The sequence below is a fragment of the Sceloporus undulatus genome, chromosome 5, assembly GCF_019175285.1.
Source record: "Sceloporus undulatus isolate JIND9_A2432 ecotype Alabama chromosome 5, SceUnd_v1.1, whole genome shotgun sequence".
Lineage (NCBI taxonomy): Eukaryota > Metazoa > Chordata > Lepidosauria > Squamata > Phrynosomatidae > Sceloporus > Sceloporus undulatus.
The window spans coordinates 166,739,143-166,755,014 of NC_056526.1; the positions used below are offsets into that span (position 1 = coordinate 166,739,143).

A 15,872-nucleotide genomic window follows, 5' to 3' on the forward strand; every position below is an offset into this window, starting at 1 on the left:
CCCCCCCAGGGGGGCGCGCCCCACTATTTGAGAAACGCTGGTGTAGGGGCAGCTGAAGAAAAAGTCCTCTGGCTAACAGTTGTCAACCTGGTTCCAGCTGACTGAACTAAATGTCTGCCAGAGGATCTGACTATATGATGTGGATTATATGGAAGGAGGCAGTCCCATAGGTAACGTGGACCCAAACCATGTACAGCTTTAAAGGTAATAACTAACACTTTGTACCTTGCCTGGAAACTAATTGGCAGCCAGTGGAATGATTCTAATATTGGAATGATATGATCACTCCTGGATGTCCCAGTAACCAATCTGGCTGCCACATTTTGAATTAATTGAAGTTTCAAACTTGGTACAAAAGTAGCTCAATGTGCGGCGTATTACAATAGTCCAGCCTTGAGGCTATCAGTACAGTACATACATTACCATCCTTAAGTCCTCCAGCTCTAGGTAGGGGTGCAGCTGGTGTAAAACAGTAAGCACTTCTGGCCATCACATCTATCTGAGCTGTCATTTGGAGCAACATATCCAAAAGCACCCCCAGGCTGTGAACACAATCTTTCAGGAGGAGTGTAACCCTATCCAGGACTGGTAGACTTCCAATCCCAGGTTAAGACCCTTAATTGTAAGCATCTCTGTCTTGTCTGGATTCATCTTCAGTTTGTTTTTCCTCATCCAACCCATTACCTCTTCCTGGTGATTACCCATACTATTCATACAGTATTAGCATACAATTCTAAACAGGGACTTAAGTAACAATAAATAAATAAATAAATAAATACTGACCATTATAATAGTGGTTCATATTTTTCAATGTAGTTCTAATTCCTCCAGCTGATAACTGCCAATTCTCATCTTTATTCTGTCATCATAGCATTCCTTTCCTCAATTTCAATGTATTAAGTTGTGGGACACTTGTATATTAGGTACTGTGGTTTAGATGTACATCAAGAGGCATACATAAATCATATTTACAAGTTAATAGAGAAACAACAACAAAAAACCCCGACACTTCATCTTTAAGAAAAGCAGCAAGTACATGCATGTCATTAACACATGTAGTATGCATTGTATGTTGCTTTAAATAACAATGGCTCAGTTGTCTTGAATATTAGGAACACTGTATTTTCTCAACAACAGTGTACTACTATCTGAGTCCTGGAAAATGAGATATTGCTAACTAGGCACACTTATGTGAAGTCTCCATCCAACAGATGAAAACCAACTGCTCACTTTTTGTGCTATAAATTAATGATCTGAAAAGCTTTGTGGTTTAGAAACCAGATGAAATATGGCCAAGAACATCCAGTGCTTAGGAGAAAAGACATTCACTAACCCACGTAGCTCTTACGAGCTTCTGTTGATCTCTTCCTGACCTTGTTGGATGGTAAACTCAGACCTTGATACCTTTCTCTTTTCCTCCATTTCCCAATGCCATTTTTCTCTTTGCCCACCCTCATCTAAATGCTATGAAATCCTCAAATCTTGGAAGCAGGATGCATTATGCAAAAAGTAGATGCATGCAGATTGGCCTCATTTTCATAATCCTGTTCACAGAATTTGGGTATTCTTGGCATGAAGTAGGCACAGCTGCTGCAATAGCTTGCCACAAGCAGAAAGCAAAACCAAGAAGTACCCACCATATGAAATGGGCCTGTAGGACACATTTAGCAAAACAAATGGAGATGATAGAAGCCTCTTCAAAGTTAGTGAGGAACAGACTTTAGGCCCGTGGGTTTATATTGTTTTTTTTTTTATTATTATTATTAAAACTTGGTGGTTCAAGAACCAGAGCTTGTTTAAAATTAGTCATTTGAAAAGGTAGATGGAGAATTTTAGAACAAGGTTTCTCAGAACCCATGTTTAGTCCAAGAATTTATTTTAATCAACAGAAAGGATTCTTGCACACAGATACTTTCGTAAACAAATCTACTACAGTTTACCCCCGAGTGTTCTTAATTTTAGCAGCTTAATTGGGGGAGGAGGGTTGTTTTCATTGTTTTTAAAGCATTGGGTGTTGGAAATTCTTGCAAATTTCCTACCAGTACTACTTTTGACAACTTCTACCCTTGACACCCTGTTAAGCATGTCTTGTTGTAGTAAAAGCTGCTTTTTAGTCCTTAATGTGACTCAGAAATGTGACAGTTATGTAATCTTTGTTTAGAGTGGTTTTACACTTTTTGTTTGGCATTCAGTTAGGGACATAGGCATCTGTATGCCTTTTTGGGGTGCTGTGGAGATTGGTATTCTCATTCCTTCCACAGTGCTAAAATCCCCCCCAACACACTTAATGAACAACTTCTGAAGCCTCTTGGACAGCCATTCCCTGCTCAGTGGGGAGTGGGCAGGATCACAGAAGCATCGTCTTGTAGCCAGACATGAAATACCAACATCAGTGTTGAGATCCCCCAGGGTCCTTTGGGAGTCTTAGTTCTGCTGTAATCATTTCACATCTGGCTGGGGGTTGTAGCCAGACATTTCTGAGATCCTGCCTGGTCCCCATGAAGCAGGGAATTACCATGCAGAAAGTTTCAGAGTCTGTTCATTAATTTGGGGGTGGGGATGGTGACATATGGTTTAGCCTATCATATGTTCATGTGTGGACCTACTAATTTGTGCTGAGCCATACTAGACAGCAGCCACAATCTGGTTCCAGCCCTTGCAGATTCTGTTTTGCTGCAAATTGAAAATAAATCTGTGTTAAAATGTTGTGTGTTATATAAACCTATGGCATGGCCACATTTAGTACAGAGAGTAGGGAGTTATGGTGAGTCACCTTGAGTCCCTTTCTAGGAAAAAAGAAGCACATACATATGTTCATAAATGATATCTTAAGGTTAGAAAAGATGTATAAGAGAGCAAGTGAAAAGAGTAGGAGGCTTCTATTGCCTTTCCCACTAAGAAAACCTAGAAAAAGGTGGAAATGGTAAGAGCATATCTGGTGTAGGTAAAATGGATGGGCAGGATGGGATGAACTACTGTTTAAAAATTGTTGTTCTTAACTGCCCTCAAGTTGACCATAATTCATGATGAGGCATCTCCAGGACCTCCTGTCCTCAACTGCCCTGCACAGGTCCTGTAAATTCAGGACTATGAGCTTTATCACACTAGTGAGATCCCATGGGAAAATAGCGGGAAAACAGAAGTTAAACAAGATTTAAAGAACATTTGAATTTAAACAAAACTTGCAAATTGGGGGAGTTTATCACACCAGGGAGAGTTCAGACATTTCTTTGTCTTTCTGGCTGTCCGTGGTATCCTCACCACTCATCTCAAATGAGTTGATTTTCTTTCTATCAGCTTTCATCACTGTCCAGCTCTCACATCTGTACATGGTGATAGGAAATACAATGGACTAAACAATTCTAACTTTTGTGTTCACTTGTATAGCATTACATTTTGGGATCTTGTTTAGTTCTTTCATGGTTGCCCTTCCCAATCCTAGTATTTAACAATAATATTTAACAATAGTAGAGTGTTATTGGCAGGAAATTCAGGAGACTATATGTCACACAACACACAAAAAAATCAATGAATGGAATTAACTGCAAAGAGAGATGGTGGTAGTTGCTAGCTTAGACATTGACAAGAAATGCACATTTGCATCTAAGGTGGAGAATTTGTTTTAAAATCCCAGTTGCATCATATGCAGGGGATTGATGACTAAAAGATCAGAACAGGCAAAGAAGGAATTTAACCCTTCTGTGCTCCAGCCCTGAGGAAAACATCCTAAGCTACTAGTCCTACTTGTGGGTTTTCTAGTTGAATCTGACCAGCCATGGGGTGCTGGATTCAAGGGGTTGCAGCAGGACCATTAGATTTTAGGAAGAGAAAAAATCACTGCCAACACAAGGTCTCTAGTTGATAAAGGACTATGTACAGGGGTTGGCCAGAGGCCACACAATTTTGAGATTATGTCCACATGAAGCTGGAATAATGAACTCCCCCCACCTCTTTCCTTTTGGCAGTGGCTAGTATAGGTAAATATAGCTGGAAAATCCAGAGTTCACCTCTGTCCCCTTGCCTTGCCAACAACTCCTTGCTCACTTACCTTTTAGCAGCAAATGGCTGTTTTTACTGGCTAAAGATTTGTTCCTGCCTCTGCTGTGTGGCTGATTTCCCCATAAGTAGCTGGGAAGAGGAAACTCTTTCCATGTATGTAATTAGGGAAGATTACACTCTGCCAGAAGGAATAAGATACACAGCCAGCTAAGAACCACTCGGTTTGATTGCTTTGAAAACATCGTGTGTTAGATTTTTGTTTGAGTGTTGGATTATGACTCTGGAGACCAGGCTCTGAATCCTGGCTCAACCATGCAAACCCACTGGTTGATCTTGGCAAGTCACACTTTCTCAGCCTCAGAGTATGACAATGGCAACCACCTTTGGCAAGAAGAAACTAGCTAAGAAAACCCCATGATAATTAGGATAATTAGGTGCCTTAGGGTCACCATAAGTTAGGAACAACATGAAGGCACATAACAACAAGATTGTGATTCAGGACCAGAATACATTACTTTTTGTCACACAAAGTGACAAAGGTGATGAAAACCATACCACATTGTTGTTTCGTGATGAATATTTTGTCAGAAAGCATTTTCCTTGGAATTCAGCACACCGTGATAAGTCTGATGGTATGTTAAAACAAGACAATATGATTGTAAAACTAAAATGGAAGAAAAATCATTTCACAATAACCTGGCTGTATCACAATAATTATATTTCTTTAGGACAGTTCTTGGATACCATGTTATGATAAATATAATGGAGGAGATGACTGTCTCTGACAGTATGAAGGAAAACGGTTTTTCATCTTCAATTTATCACAGCAAATTTAAAACATTGTGCTGTTATAACTCAGCTGCTGGGCATAAACTAGAACTTGAGCTTGTTTGCTCACTTATTTAGTGAAGAAAACACCACTAGTACCTTCCCATGGGAGTAAAATTCATATTCATTTAAGTAAAGCTACAGAAGGCTCCCGGTCTGATCTGCTTTGTATAGAGCAGAATGACACTTGCTGGGACAATCAGGGAAATTGTAATGGTTCAGTAATTGTGTCCTATTAATGTTTTACCGTTGCAACTGTGTGCTTCGTGCTTACCTAAGAAAACATCTATTGGAAGTATTCAAAGGTCAGCATTGTTTTGCCATCTGTGGTCATCCTGACACCTCTGGGGATCTTTCAAGAAGAGTATAAGGCACCCTTCCTCAACCTAGGGATTTCCCAATTTCTTAAACTACAACTCCCGGAGTCCCCTAGCCTGCTAATTTGGCAGACGTTTCCCTCTTTCATTGGTCTTCAGAATCTGTTACTAAGAATGAAACTGCTTGTTTCATTTGTTATATAGTATTTGGCTATCCTTCTTTTTGCTTTAACTCCAAAATGGAAGCATGGCCCTTCTATTTGGATTGAGTCCATCATACATGAGTTTTAATCCTTCCTTCCTTCCTGGCCAATTCTTTCACAAAATTAATCTAAGGCATGAGTTAAAAGGGTCCAGTTGTTGTACCCTCATTTATTTATGTTCTAAAATGAAATGGAAGAAGTTTAATGTAAAATTGTAAAATAAATGTTTTGCGAAGGTTCTTCAATCTTAATAACCGAGGAAATAAAATGACCCAGAGACCAAATTCAGTGTTAGTCCTGATAGCTTAGACCCACTGAACTGAGCTGAATTTGTTAGTTGCAACTAACCTAATGTTATTCCTGCTTAGTGTCAACTCACTGAATGAATGGAACTTGTTAATCAGAGGATCACTAATTTCAATGGGTCTTCTCTAGAACAAATGTTGGATTTACCCCAAGTTTCTTTGCAATACTTGATATAATTGATTTAGGCCTATTATTCTTACAACAGTAATGTGGCATTATTTAATCTGCTTTTCAGTATAGAATCCATCTTCATAAATTATGTATCAAAAATGCCTTTACCTCACAGAATCATAGAATCTAAGAGTTGGAAGGGAACACAAGGCTATCTAGTGCAGGATACACAACTAAAGCACTCCTGAAAGTTGCCTATCCAACCTCTGTTTAAATACATCCAAAAATGGAGAGACCATCACCATCCAAGGCTTTCCACTCCAGTGCTGAACAGCTCTGACAGTAACTTATTTATTTATTTAATTTTTATGCCTCCTTTTTCCCAGAAAGGGACCCAAGGCAGCTCACAAGATAAGAACATTTTTAAAACTTTACAGTAAGAATTTAAAAACAGTTAATCAAAGTGGTATAAAATTAACATAAAAACACAGAAAAAAGTTTAAAAAATAACTGAAACACCCCACCCCACCCCAAATATAAAACCACCATGTCATGATTATTATGTTAAAAAGCCTGCCTGAATAAAAAGTTTTTTTGCTTGCTGGCAAAGGGCAATCAGGGAGGGGACCAGCCTAGCCTCTTGTGGAAGGGAATTCCAGAGGGTGGGAGCAGCCACCAAGAAGGCTTTTTTACTAAGTGAGCCTGTGATGGTGGTGGGACCAAGAGAAAGCCTTCCCCTGAAGATCTTGGGGTTCTAGCAAGTTTGTATGGGGAGATGCCATCTCTCAAATAGTCTGGATGTAAGCCATATACTGTAGGGCTTTGTCGGTCATGACCAGCACTTTGAATTGTGGCTGGAAACGAACTGGTAGCCAGTGAAGCTGTTTCAACAAGGGAGTTATACGCTCCCTATAACTGGCCCTGGTCAGCATTATAGCTGCTGTGTTTTGAACCAGTTGAAGTTTCCGAACAGTTTCCAAAGGCAGTCCCGCATGGAGTGCATTACAGTAAATTAGTAAAGAAGTTCTTCCTAATGTTTAGAGGTGTGTGTGTGTGTGTGTGTGTGTGTGTGTAATTTGACTTCATTGGTTTGTGTTTTGGTCTCTGGAGCATCAGAAAAGAAGCTTGCTCCATATTTTTCATGATATCCTTTTAGATATTTAAGGTGAGCTACCCTGTTCTGGTCCATATTAGTAAGAAAACCTGATGGAGGAAAGACTAGTGACTAACACCACTGAGAAGAATCTAAGGCCTAGAACAGTTCACAAAATGCACTGGATTTAGGAAACCCAGTCTTTAAGATTTGACATACTATACATCCAGCAAATGCCATTTTCTAGTTAAAAATTAGGGCTTTAAATAATTTCAGTTCATGAATAATTTGCCTCATTGTTAATTAATCCATTATATATGGGCCAGTGAGAGGGATTTTGAGAGATTTTTTAAATAAAAAGTGCTATTATTTCATCTTTAACTGGAAAATACAGTACAGCTCCCATATCTGCAGGACCACTACCTGTGATTTCACTTACCCACATGAAAAAATATGTTCTCATTAGGCATTTTTTAAGTCTTCCAGCATGATTCTATGATATGCGTCAAGTAGACGTTCAGAATCTAGAAGTGCCTAGAGAGAGGTTCTTTAGGAATTGCTAGGTCATCCAGCACAACTCTATGGTCAACATCCTTCAGATGTCATTCATTTAAAAAGGGTTCACTATTATCCATTAATTTGCGTTTCTACAGTAAGTTGGGGAATGTATCCTCCATAGGATGTCCATAGAGATAGGGGTTGTACTGTACAATAATGCTTTAAGACAATAGGAAAAAAGAAGACTGCATTAAAGACTGATTGATTCAGTAAAGGAAGTGATAGCCTTGAGTTTGAAAAATGTGAGCCAGGGTTCATGGATGTCTTTCATTCATAGAGCAGCCATAGGTCAAAGCTGCCCTGATGGCAAATAACATTTTAATCTTTAATCATTTTAAATAGGCTAGAACATTACAGTGTTTGTCCTTAAGTTGCACCTCCAATTAATTAAAATTTAGTTGATCCATCTACTAAAGATGCTGTCAGATGAGGATTTCATTTATCCAATTCCCCTGCCAACTCATTCACAGAATTCTATGGAGTGTCCAGATGTCATTGTCTTCTATTTGCATTTCTTCCGTGTTTTCCTACCACTTTTTTTTCTTGCCACAGAAAATGTATTAAGGAGAAAAAGATAGGATAGCTAAAAATTGTATTTTGATTTGACAGCTGCTGTCAAGTCCAAGAAAGGTCACTGCTGCTATTGATTGCTGGAAAGATGTGGCAAGGAACAGTTGGTCTCAGCTTGGAGGAAGGAAGAAATAAGAGTGAACTCACAAATGGAGTCTACTCTCCTTTCCCTTAGTGACTAGACCAGCAGCATTTCCTCCTGAGTTGCCTCACCTCTCCTTGCCAGTGAGCTGCAGCAGCCTTTCCCTGAGCTTCACAGCTGTGGGAGAGGGAGATTTTTGATGGGCCACAAACAGCTGGAGAATAGTGCTTTGTGCTGCATGAAAATATGTCACTAACAGGATGCTGTTCAATAAATCCATGAGTTATTGGATTATTAGTAGATTATTGTGCTCTGTTTAAATGTCAGAGTTTAAGAACTTTGGAATAGACCCAATAACTGAACTCAGGGGGAGCAATACAAATTATTGTGGCTGAGGAACATGGAAGGAAGTGTTGAAAAACAATGGACTGATGTAGCTTTGAGTTTGTTTGTCTTTTAAATAAAAAGACTAGATTGTAACTTCCTTCAAATATGAAAAAGAATAGACAGAGTTCAGTTAAGGAAATAGTAATAACCAGTAAATTTAGGATGCAACAAGCAGGCTTGAGTTGAAAGTTTACACTGGATAAAAATGGATATATTTTAGTTTGTTAACATAAAAACATACTATGGAAAGCAATACGTTGTCTGGGGAAATGGAAATAAACCCTTTTGATAGAGAGATGTACTGGAGTGAAAGGTCTGGTCATTTGTCTGATGTGATTTAAATCATGAGATTCTTGTACAGCAATGGTTAGCTTTGATTCTCTTTACTATCTCTTTTCAGCTCTAACTTATCTATAAATGTTAACCTGAATATGTATCTACTTGTGATAAAATCCAGTTGAAATAACTAAAAACATATTCTACAATAAATGTGTTTTAGCTTACTTGCACATTTCTCTAAAAATGTACAGTGCAGAAAAAGGCAAAACCTTCTTGGGCAGTTCTTTTTTTCGGGGGCAGCAGAGAGAATAAAAATTCAGCCTCTGATCTTTGTATGTCACAAGTCTCCAATTATGCATCCTTCTTGCTGCCAACATTTCAGTGTTATCTTTTAACTGTGGAACATTGTTTTTTTGTTTTTGTTTTTAAATGTTCAAGTTTTATTTCTGAGGAATGGCTCCTCATTTCTCTGCTGCAGTCAGATCTGTACTACAGCATAAACAGCAGAGAGATGGCAGATCTCGGTTGTGGCTCAGGCTCAAGGCTTCACATATGCTTAAATGTGACTCGCAGCGCTTTGCTTTGAAGCCTAACCACAGCCAGGGAACTGTAATTGCCGTCTTTGATTGCGCCGACTTCACTTGCGGGTTGGGCTTTGCTTGGGCATGCCTGGCTTGGCGAGACTTCAGCTGCAGCCCTCCAGTGAAGCCTTAGATGTGGGAAGTCTTCAGTCTCTGTAGCACATACCTGTGGTTTCTTGAAAAGAACCCTGGCTTGACCTGTTTTATATCTGTAAGGCAACACCATTGCTGTTCCTTTAAAACTCCAATCAGTTTGCCCATAGCTCATCCTTGCAAGTGTTTTGGGTGCTGCTGACTGTTGCTTATTTTATTTAGACTTTTACTTTATGGACATCAGCATAGCTACTGAATTTGATGCAAGGTTTCCTGTTCAGTACAATATGTAAATAAGTCGCCATCAAAAGCATAGTTTGAAAATGTATGGATATAATAAATAATAATAAATAAAATAATAAAAAGGAGGTCCACCTTTGAGAAGCTAGAGCCTGAGCAAGGCCATGGACCTTATTTTAACCTCCTCACTTCAAAGACAGGCTGCTGGTTAAAAAAAGGGTGTTTGTGGAGGGGGTGGTAAGATGGGACCCGTTTCAACAGAAGGGCATTTCATTTCCTTCAGCATTCCTGGCTGGTAATGGGGAGTAGTTCTGAATTGCCCAGCTTGTATCAGGCTGCTATGAACTACTGGCCTGGAGCCTCAAGGCCATTCCTCAACAGGAAACAGAATGTTTTAATGTAAGACTGGGAGGAAAACCTTCCCAGGAAGAGCAACCTGGACCAAACCTTTGAAAATCTGGGATGAAAAGGCCAAAAGTAAATATAAATCGGCAGGGTGCTCTCTCTCACTCCCCCCCCCTCTCTCTCTAGCGTTTCTTTGCTTTTTCACTTGGCTTCTCTTTCATGATCCTTGGAAAAGTAAAACCCTTCATGATTCTTTGATCCCCATTTCTTCTGGAGCATTTTTTTTTAAGTGGCAGGAAACTAAGGAGTCTTTTTTGTTGTTGTTAAGGTTGAAAGGTAGTGTAGTTTTATGAGGAAATAGGAACTAGGTTAGTCAGTCATATAGACCACCTTCAACACTTTTCCAGAGAGTAATTGACTTTGCCTTTTTAAAGGTCAAGATAGTTTAACTGAAACAAATAGTAAAATAAAATCAGACTACTGGCAAAGCAACAGGTGTAAATTTCCTTTTCATGTGAGCAAATATAGAAGTAGATATACCTGTGGCATTAAACACTGCATTGATAATTAGATTAAGTTTTTGTGTTTCCATAGCAGTTGCACTCTTGAAGCATCATGGTGCACTTACATGCACAAACCACTTTGTTTATACAATGATGAATCCTTTCCTTCCCCCATCTCTTATATTTGCAAAGATTAGCACTTTCAGGAGAGGTGCCTCATCTCTGTATAAATTTTTACATCCATGCAATCATGTGCAATTTACATATTTCCATGTTTAGTCATGGAACTAAAATATGCATGTTCCCATGTCAATTTGGCACGGTGAATGAATACTAGTGCTTGCAGGTGTCTACATTTTTAGGATTTTCACTGGAATACTAATCAAACACAATTAATGATGTGGGGACCAATGTGAAACCAACACCACACCCCATGGTTTACCCTTTGGAAAGGATTGCTGTGCATTCTGTTGCATCACCCCTTCCTCTGTTGGAGAGCAATGCAGATGATTACCCAACAACATGCACAAGAGATGTATAATTCAGATTGTTGTTATGAAGAGTGAACCATTGTCTTCAATTGTCTGGACTTTGCCTATAATAGAGATTGGGAATATGTGGCCACTAATCTGTGCTGAACTGCACCCGCCATTCCAGTCAGAATAGCCAATAGTGTTGCATTGACTATGCTGGCTAAGGTCAAAGAGGGTTGCATCAGAGAACTGCAGTCCAGTAAAATCTGTAGGGCCACATGTTTCTCACCTCTTGTCTAAGATGGGGGAGTAAGGCATGTGGTATATTTAACAACCAATGGAGAGGTCGCAGTCTTGTAGCAGAGGCCATATTTTATAGCTTGGAAATGACTAGTTACCGACAACTTACTTGTAATTCCTTTTCTCAACAAGTTACATTACAATTGAGAGTTTATAAAAGGAACCTGCTGCTGTGCTGCTGCCTCGTGTGTGGTTGTGGCTGTTGAAGAGAGTATGTTCAGTACCACATTCTCATTTTCAAATCATATTCATGTAATATTAGAGTGGCAGAATTTCACCTCATGGTCCCCACTATAATGTTTAATGGAAGCTATGAAAAGAACTATTTCTGTATGTGCAGTTATGCATGGGATTTTCTGAGCAGCCATAATTGCTGATGATTGTGTTAATGCAACAGAAAAAATATGTATAGCAAGTCTGTTCATATTTTGCACTGTATGGGCAGGGATCAATACTGGGGTCAATGGGCACTATCCCATTCCATCAGTCCACATGTTTTGTAACTACAGTTAATACAATATTTGAGTCAAATATTCCAGTCTGTCTCAGTAATAATGGTGGCTGATGCACTACTGGACTGTTGCTATAACCACATGACCCTACCATAAAATGGATGTTCTAAATCTAGATTAAAGGTATTTTTAATCACATTTTTGAGACCACAGAGTTCATGTGAACTTGAGTTCCAATGTAAGGTATAAGAAACTCATGAATTTTATTGTTGGCCAATTGCTAGCTCCAACCAGAGTAAACCCACTGAATCAGTGCAGGTTCTGTACACGTTGATACAGAATTCAGTGGTCTACTCTGGCTTGGATTCAGGCCTTTCTGTGTCACCACATTTCTGGTGACTCATAGTTTTGAGTCACTGGTTCCAGAGAAACCAAAAATATCAGATTATCTCTAAACAAATAACAGTACAGCTAGAAGACTGATCTGTGTCCAATAAAGTTACCAGTTCAAGTGCACGTTGCTTCTGCCATAAACTCACTGATAGCCTTAGGAAATGTGCAGCCTATCACAGGGAAGGGACCATTTTTCCTGTCAAAGGTTCCACATTTCGAACCTGATAGTTTCTGTCAGTTTCTAAAGGCAGCCCAGCAGAACCCCAGATTCTATATGGTTGCACACAGTGCAATAATTCCACACGTGGGCTCCACTATGGCTCCCATTACCAGCACTAGGATTCACTGTGTTGTTTGAATAGCCCACTCCCAATGGCCATTTCATGTCTAGTGAAGAGTATGACAAGAGGATTGGAGAAGAATCTGACTGTCTTCCCATAGCGAGAGACAGAGTGAGGACATCTTAATCATCACCATCATCATCATCATCATCATCATCATCATCATCATCATCATCATCACCATCATCTACAAGAGGTCTCAGCAGATGATATTATTGGTTGCATGGGACATAGCTAGGTGCTCTTTTGATTCCCTCCATTCTCCCCTGCAGCAGTGGAATGGCTTTTGGGAACGGATTGTGGGACGACTGGAACACCATGGGGATTCCTAGGAGCTTTTGGCCATTGTAGAGGGAGGAAGGACATGCCAACCTCCAGAATGACCAAAAAGAAAAAGTTCATTCACAAGCATAAGGAGGAATTACACTTCCATATATCACTAACAGGATGGCAGCCATGTTACTGTGGAGAAAGCTGACATCAACAGGAACAGGTGTAGCTTAGACACTAATTTTAACTCTGCACACTCCTGGCCGCCAGACATAGGCCTTCAAGCTGAGTCCTAGAGTATGCCCTAGCTATAAACTTGAAATTTCGGGGGGGGGGGGGGGTAACTCCATCGAGCAAAGGCCGAGTCCCTATTCTATGAAATGGCTTCCAACTGGTCTGGAACTCCTCTGCCTTGTCTGGATTGAACTTCAGTTTGTTCATCTTCAGTCCATCCATTACATGGCAGCAAACACTGGTTTAGTACTGAAATAAATTCCTTGGAATTGAATGGAAAGGAGAGACAAAATTGAGCATCATTAACATTACTGGTGACAGTGAGCCTCGAAACTCTGAATTACCCCTCCCTTCAGCTTTCATGTATATGTTAAAGAGTACAGGGGACAAAACTGAGCTTTGTGAGAGACCAAAGGCTAATGGGTAGGGTGCCAGACAAACATCCCATAGCACCCTCAAACACTTGTGTTGGGAAATCAAGGTTCACATCTTCATTGAATTACATAATTCCCTTATGTGACATGGGGCATGTTCTTTCAGCCTGTCCTATCTCACAGGCTTTCTGTGGAGATAAAACTGGAGAGAAGAACCACGTGTGCTGCTTTTAGCTCATATTAAACAAACGTGGTGCATAAATGTATCTAACAAACACTAACCTGCCTTACAGGGTGCCTTCAAGGGTTGTTGACATCATGTACTTGGAAGTGCTTCCAACACTTTTAAAACATTATATAAATGCTTAGCAATAGTATAATTAAACAAATGATAAATAAGTGTGTTTTGATGCATTTTGTTTAATTTTATTTTATTAAAGCTTCTACTCTTACTTTTCCTGGCAGGTGGGAAGAAAAATGCTTTCTCAACATGCAAAGGAAAGGCAGCGACATCAGGGCCCCTCCTCGAAATGGAAGCTTGTTAAATCTCCAGGCACGTCCTGCATCTGCACAGGCCACCGCCAAGGAGTATGTTTAGGATGTCAAAACCTGCCCTGATGTCACTGCTACAAAGACACTGAACCATAAAGACAATCACTGCCAGGCCCCTTCGCTATCATGGCGGCATCCCAAATCTGACACAATAAGAGAGCAACAAGAGCATTTCAGACCTTCCCCAGTCAGCAGAGTAGCTTTTTATCTTCACTCCGCCTTACACCTCCTACATTTGTATCTCATAACTTTGTCAGTACTGAATCAGCAACAAAATAGTTCAGCTGCTTTTGTTTTTCTTCAGCCGACAGAATGATGTAAACCAGCAGCAACTCCCATCTTGACCCTTCACACCGAAGAAACAAATATTTGTTGAGGAAGGCACAATCTAGTTTATTATTTAATGGTGCGAAAGGATCAATCTTGGATTTTCAGCTTCTAAAAAGAAAACTTGAATGCTTTTATATTTTAGTTTTTTCCCCTTGATGTATATTTTTATTGTGTTTGAGCTTTTTAAAGAAGCACCAAAACCTACATTTTTTAAATCAAAGGAAATTCTTTTTTCCCCCCCCTTACAGGAGAGGAACAAACCGTTTGGAGAACTGTGGCTTTTTTGGATTTTTGTTAAACAATTGGTAACACTTAACAATCCCTCATTGTAAATCGTGTGCCCGTTTATACTAAACATAACAATCAGCCTGGTCACTAGTCATGTTGATCTGTCCCAATTACTCTATATGTGTAATGGCAACATACTTCATCAAATCTGACTGCAGTGAGCTCTCCTACTCACCTATCTTGAATTTCCTTGTAAAAAAAAAAGAAAAGCCCAGCACTTGAATTATTATTACTTCAAATGTTCTGTATTTGTATCTGTTTTTGTTAGCCTGTTTAGTGGGATTTTATGCCAGTTGTTGAAATGAGCATTGATGTACCCATTTTTTTAAATAGTTAAGGCACAGCCTTTGCCAAAAATTGTCAACTGATATATATTTTGTCATTCCAATTTGAGTTAATGTGCTGAGCATTTTTTGTTTTTGTTTTTTTAAATAAAAGCTTTGTAATAAAACTACAAAATACTCCTTGACTGGTTAAAATGAGTTGTTTGATTCAACAGGTCTGCGTTTAAGAAAGCAAAGTTGAAGAATACTAGATTGCAATGTTTTTTGTGATTTGCAGCTCTGCCCTGTGGACATAGTTCAGTAAATGTTTGTTAACAAAGTCTGAATGAATTAATGCAACTTCAGTTAGTGAATACTAAGATTGTATGGCTAGTCTGTATCCATGGATTCTTCATTCATGGATTCAAGCATCTATGTTTGATTTAAAAATATATGTAATTTCCAAAGAGCAAATCTTGATTTTGCCATTTTATATAAGGGTCACAATTTTATTTTGCATTGTATTTAATGGGACTTGTTATCCCATTATCCTGGAACAAAACCCCAGCAGATACCAAGGGCCCACTGTAATTTATATGTAGATGAGAGAACAGAACCCAATCTTTACTGGATGGCTTTGCATGTCATAAACCATAATGTTGATTGTAGTTTATTGCTTAAGCCATGGACTGTTCCTACAGGTGACCAAACAAAACAGTTTGATTTCTCAATTTTCTTTCCTGCATCTTTTCTAAGCTATTTTAGAATGGGAAGTTGGGAAAATTGGCCATGGACATGTCAATTTTACGTGCTCAGGTATCATAAGAAACCACAATTTTAAAAAGCCAGTATTCATAAGCCAACTATATACTGTGGACTCATATTGTGGTTTGTTTATAGCTGCTAAACCACTTGGTGGCTTTTTATGGGTTAACATGGACATGCTGTTGTTTTAATGTAACTTACCTGGCAGGAGAGACACTATGATCATGAAGGTGGTTTTCCCAGGGTGAAGCTCATCCATTGCGCTCTGGGTGTGCTGACCTCTGCGAATGTGGGAAACTCAACTGCATAATTTGTGGATTTTGCTGTTTTATGCCATGCAAT

General features: G+C 39.3%; 1 protein-coding gene and 1 pseudogene across 4 annotated transcripts in view; both read left to right on the top strand.

The window, feature by feature from the left end:
* The window catches only part of LEF1 (lymphoid enhancer binding factor 1), a 130,667-nt gene extending 115,720 nt beyond the window's left edge, over positions 1-14,947 (top strand). For all 4 annotated transcript variants that reach the window (XM_042469988.1, XM_042469990.1, XM_042469989.1 and 1 more), the window contains one exon: positions 13,798-14,947. Coding sequence is in view for 2 of the 4 variants with exons in the window: in XM_042469989.1 (XP_042325923.1) it covers positions 13,798-13,877 (80 nt within the window). In the remaining 2 variants the exon portion in view is untranslated. The remainder of the gene's footprint in view (positions 1-13,797) is intronic.
* A 776-nt stretch (positions 14,948-15,723) lies between these two features.
* Positions 15,724-15,872, top strand: LOC121932334 (annotated as a pseudogene).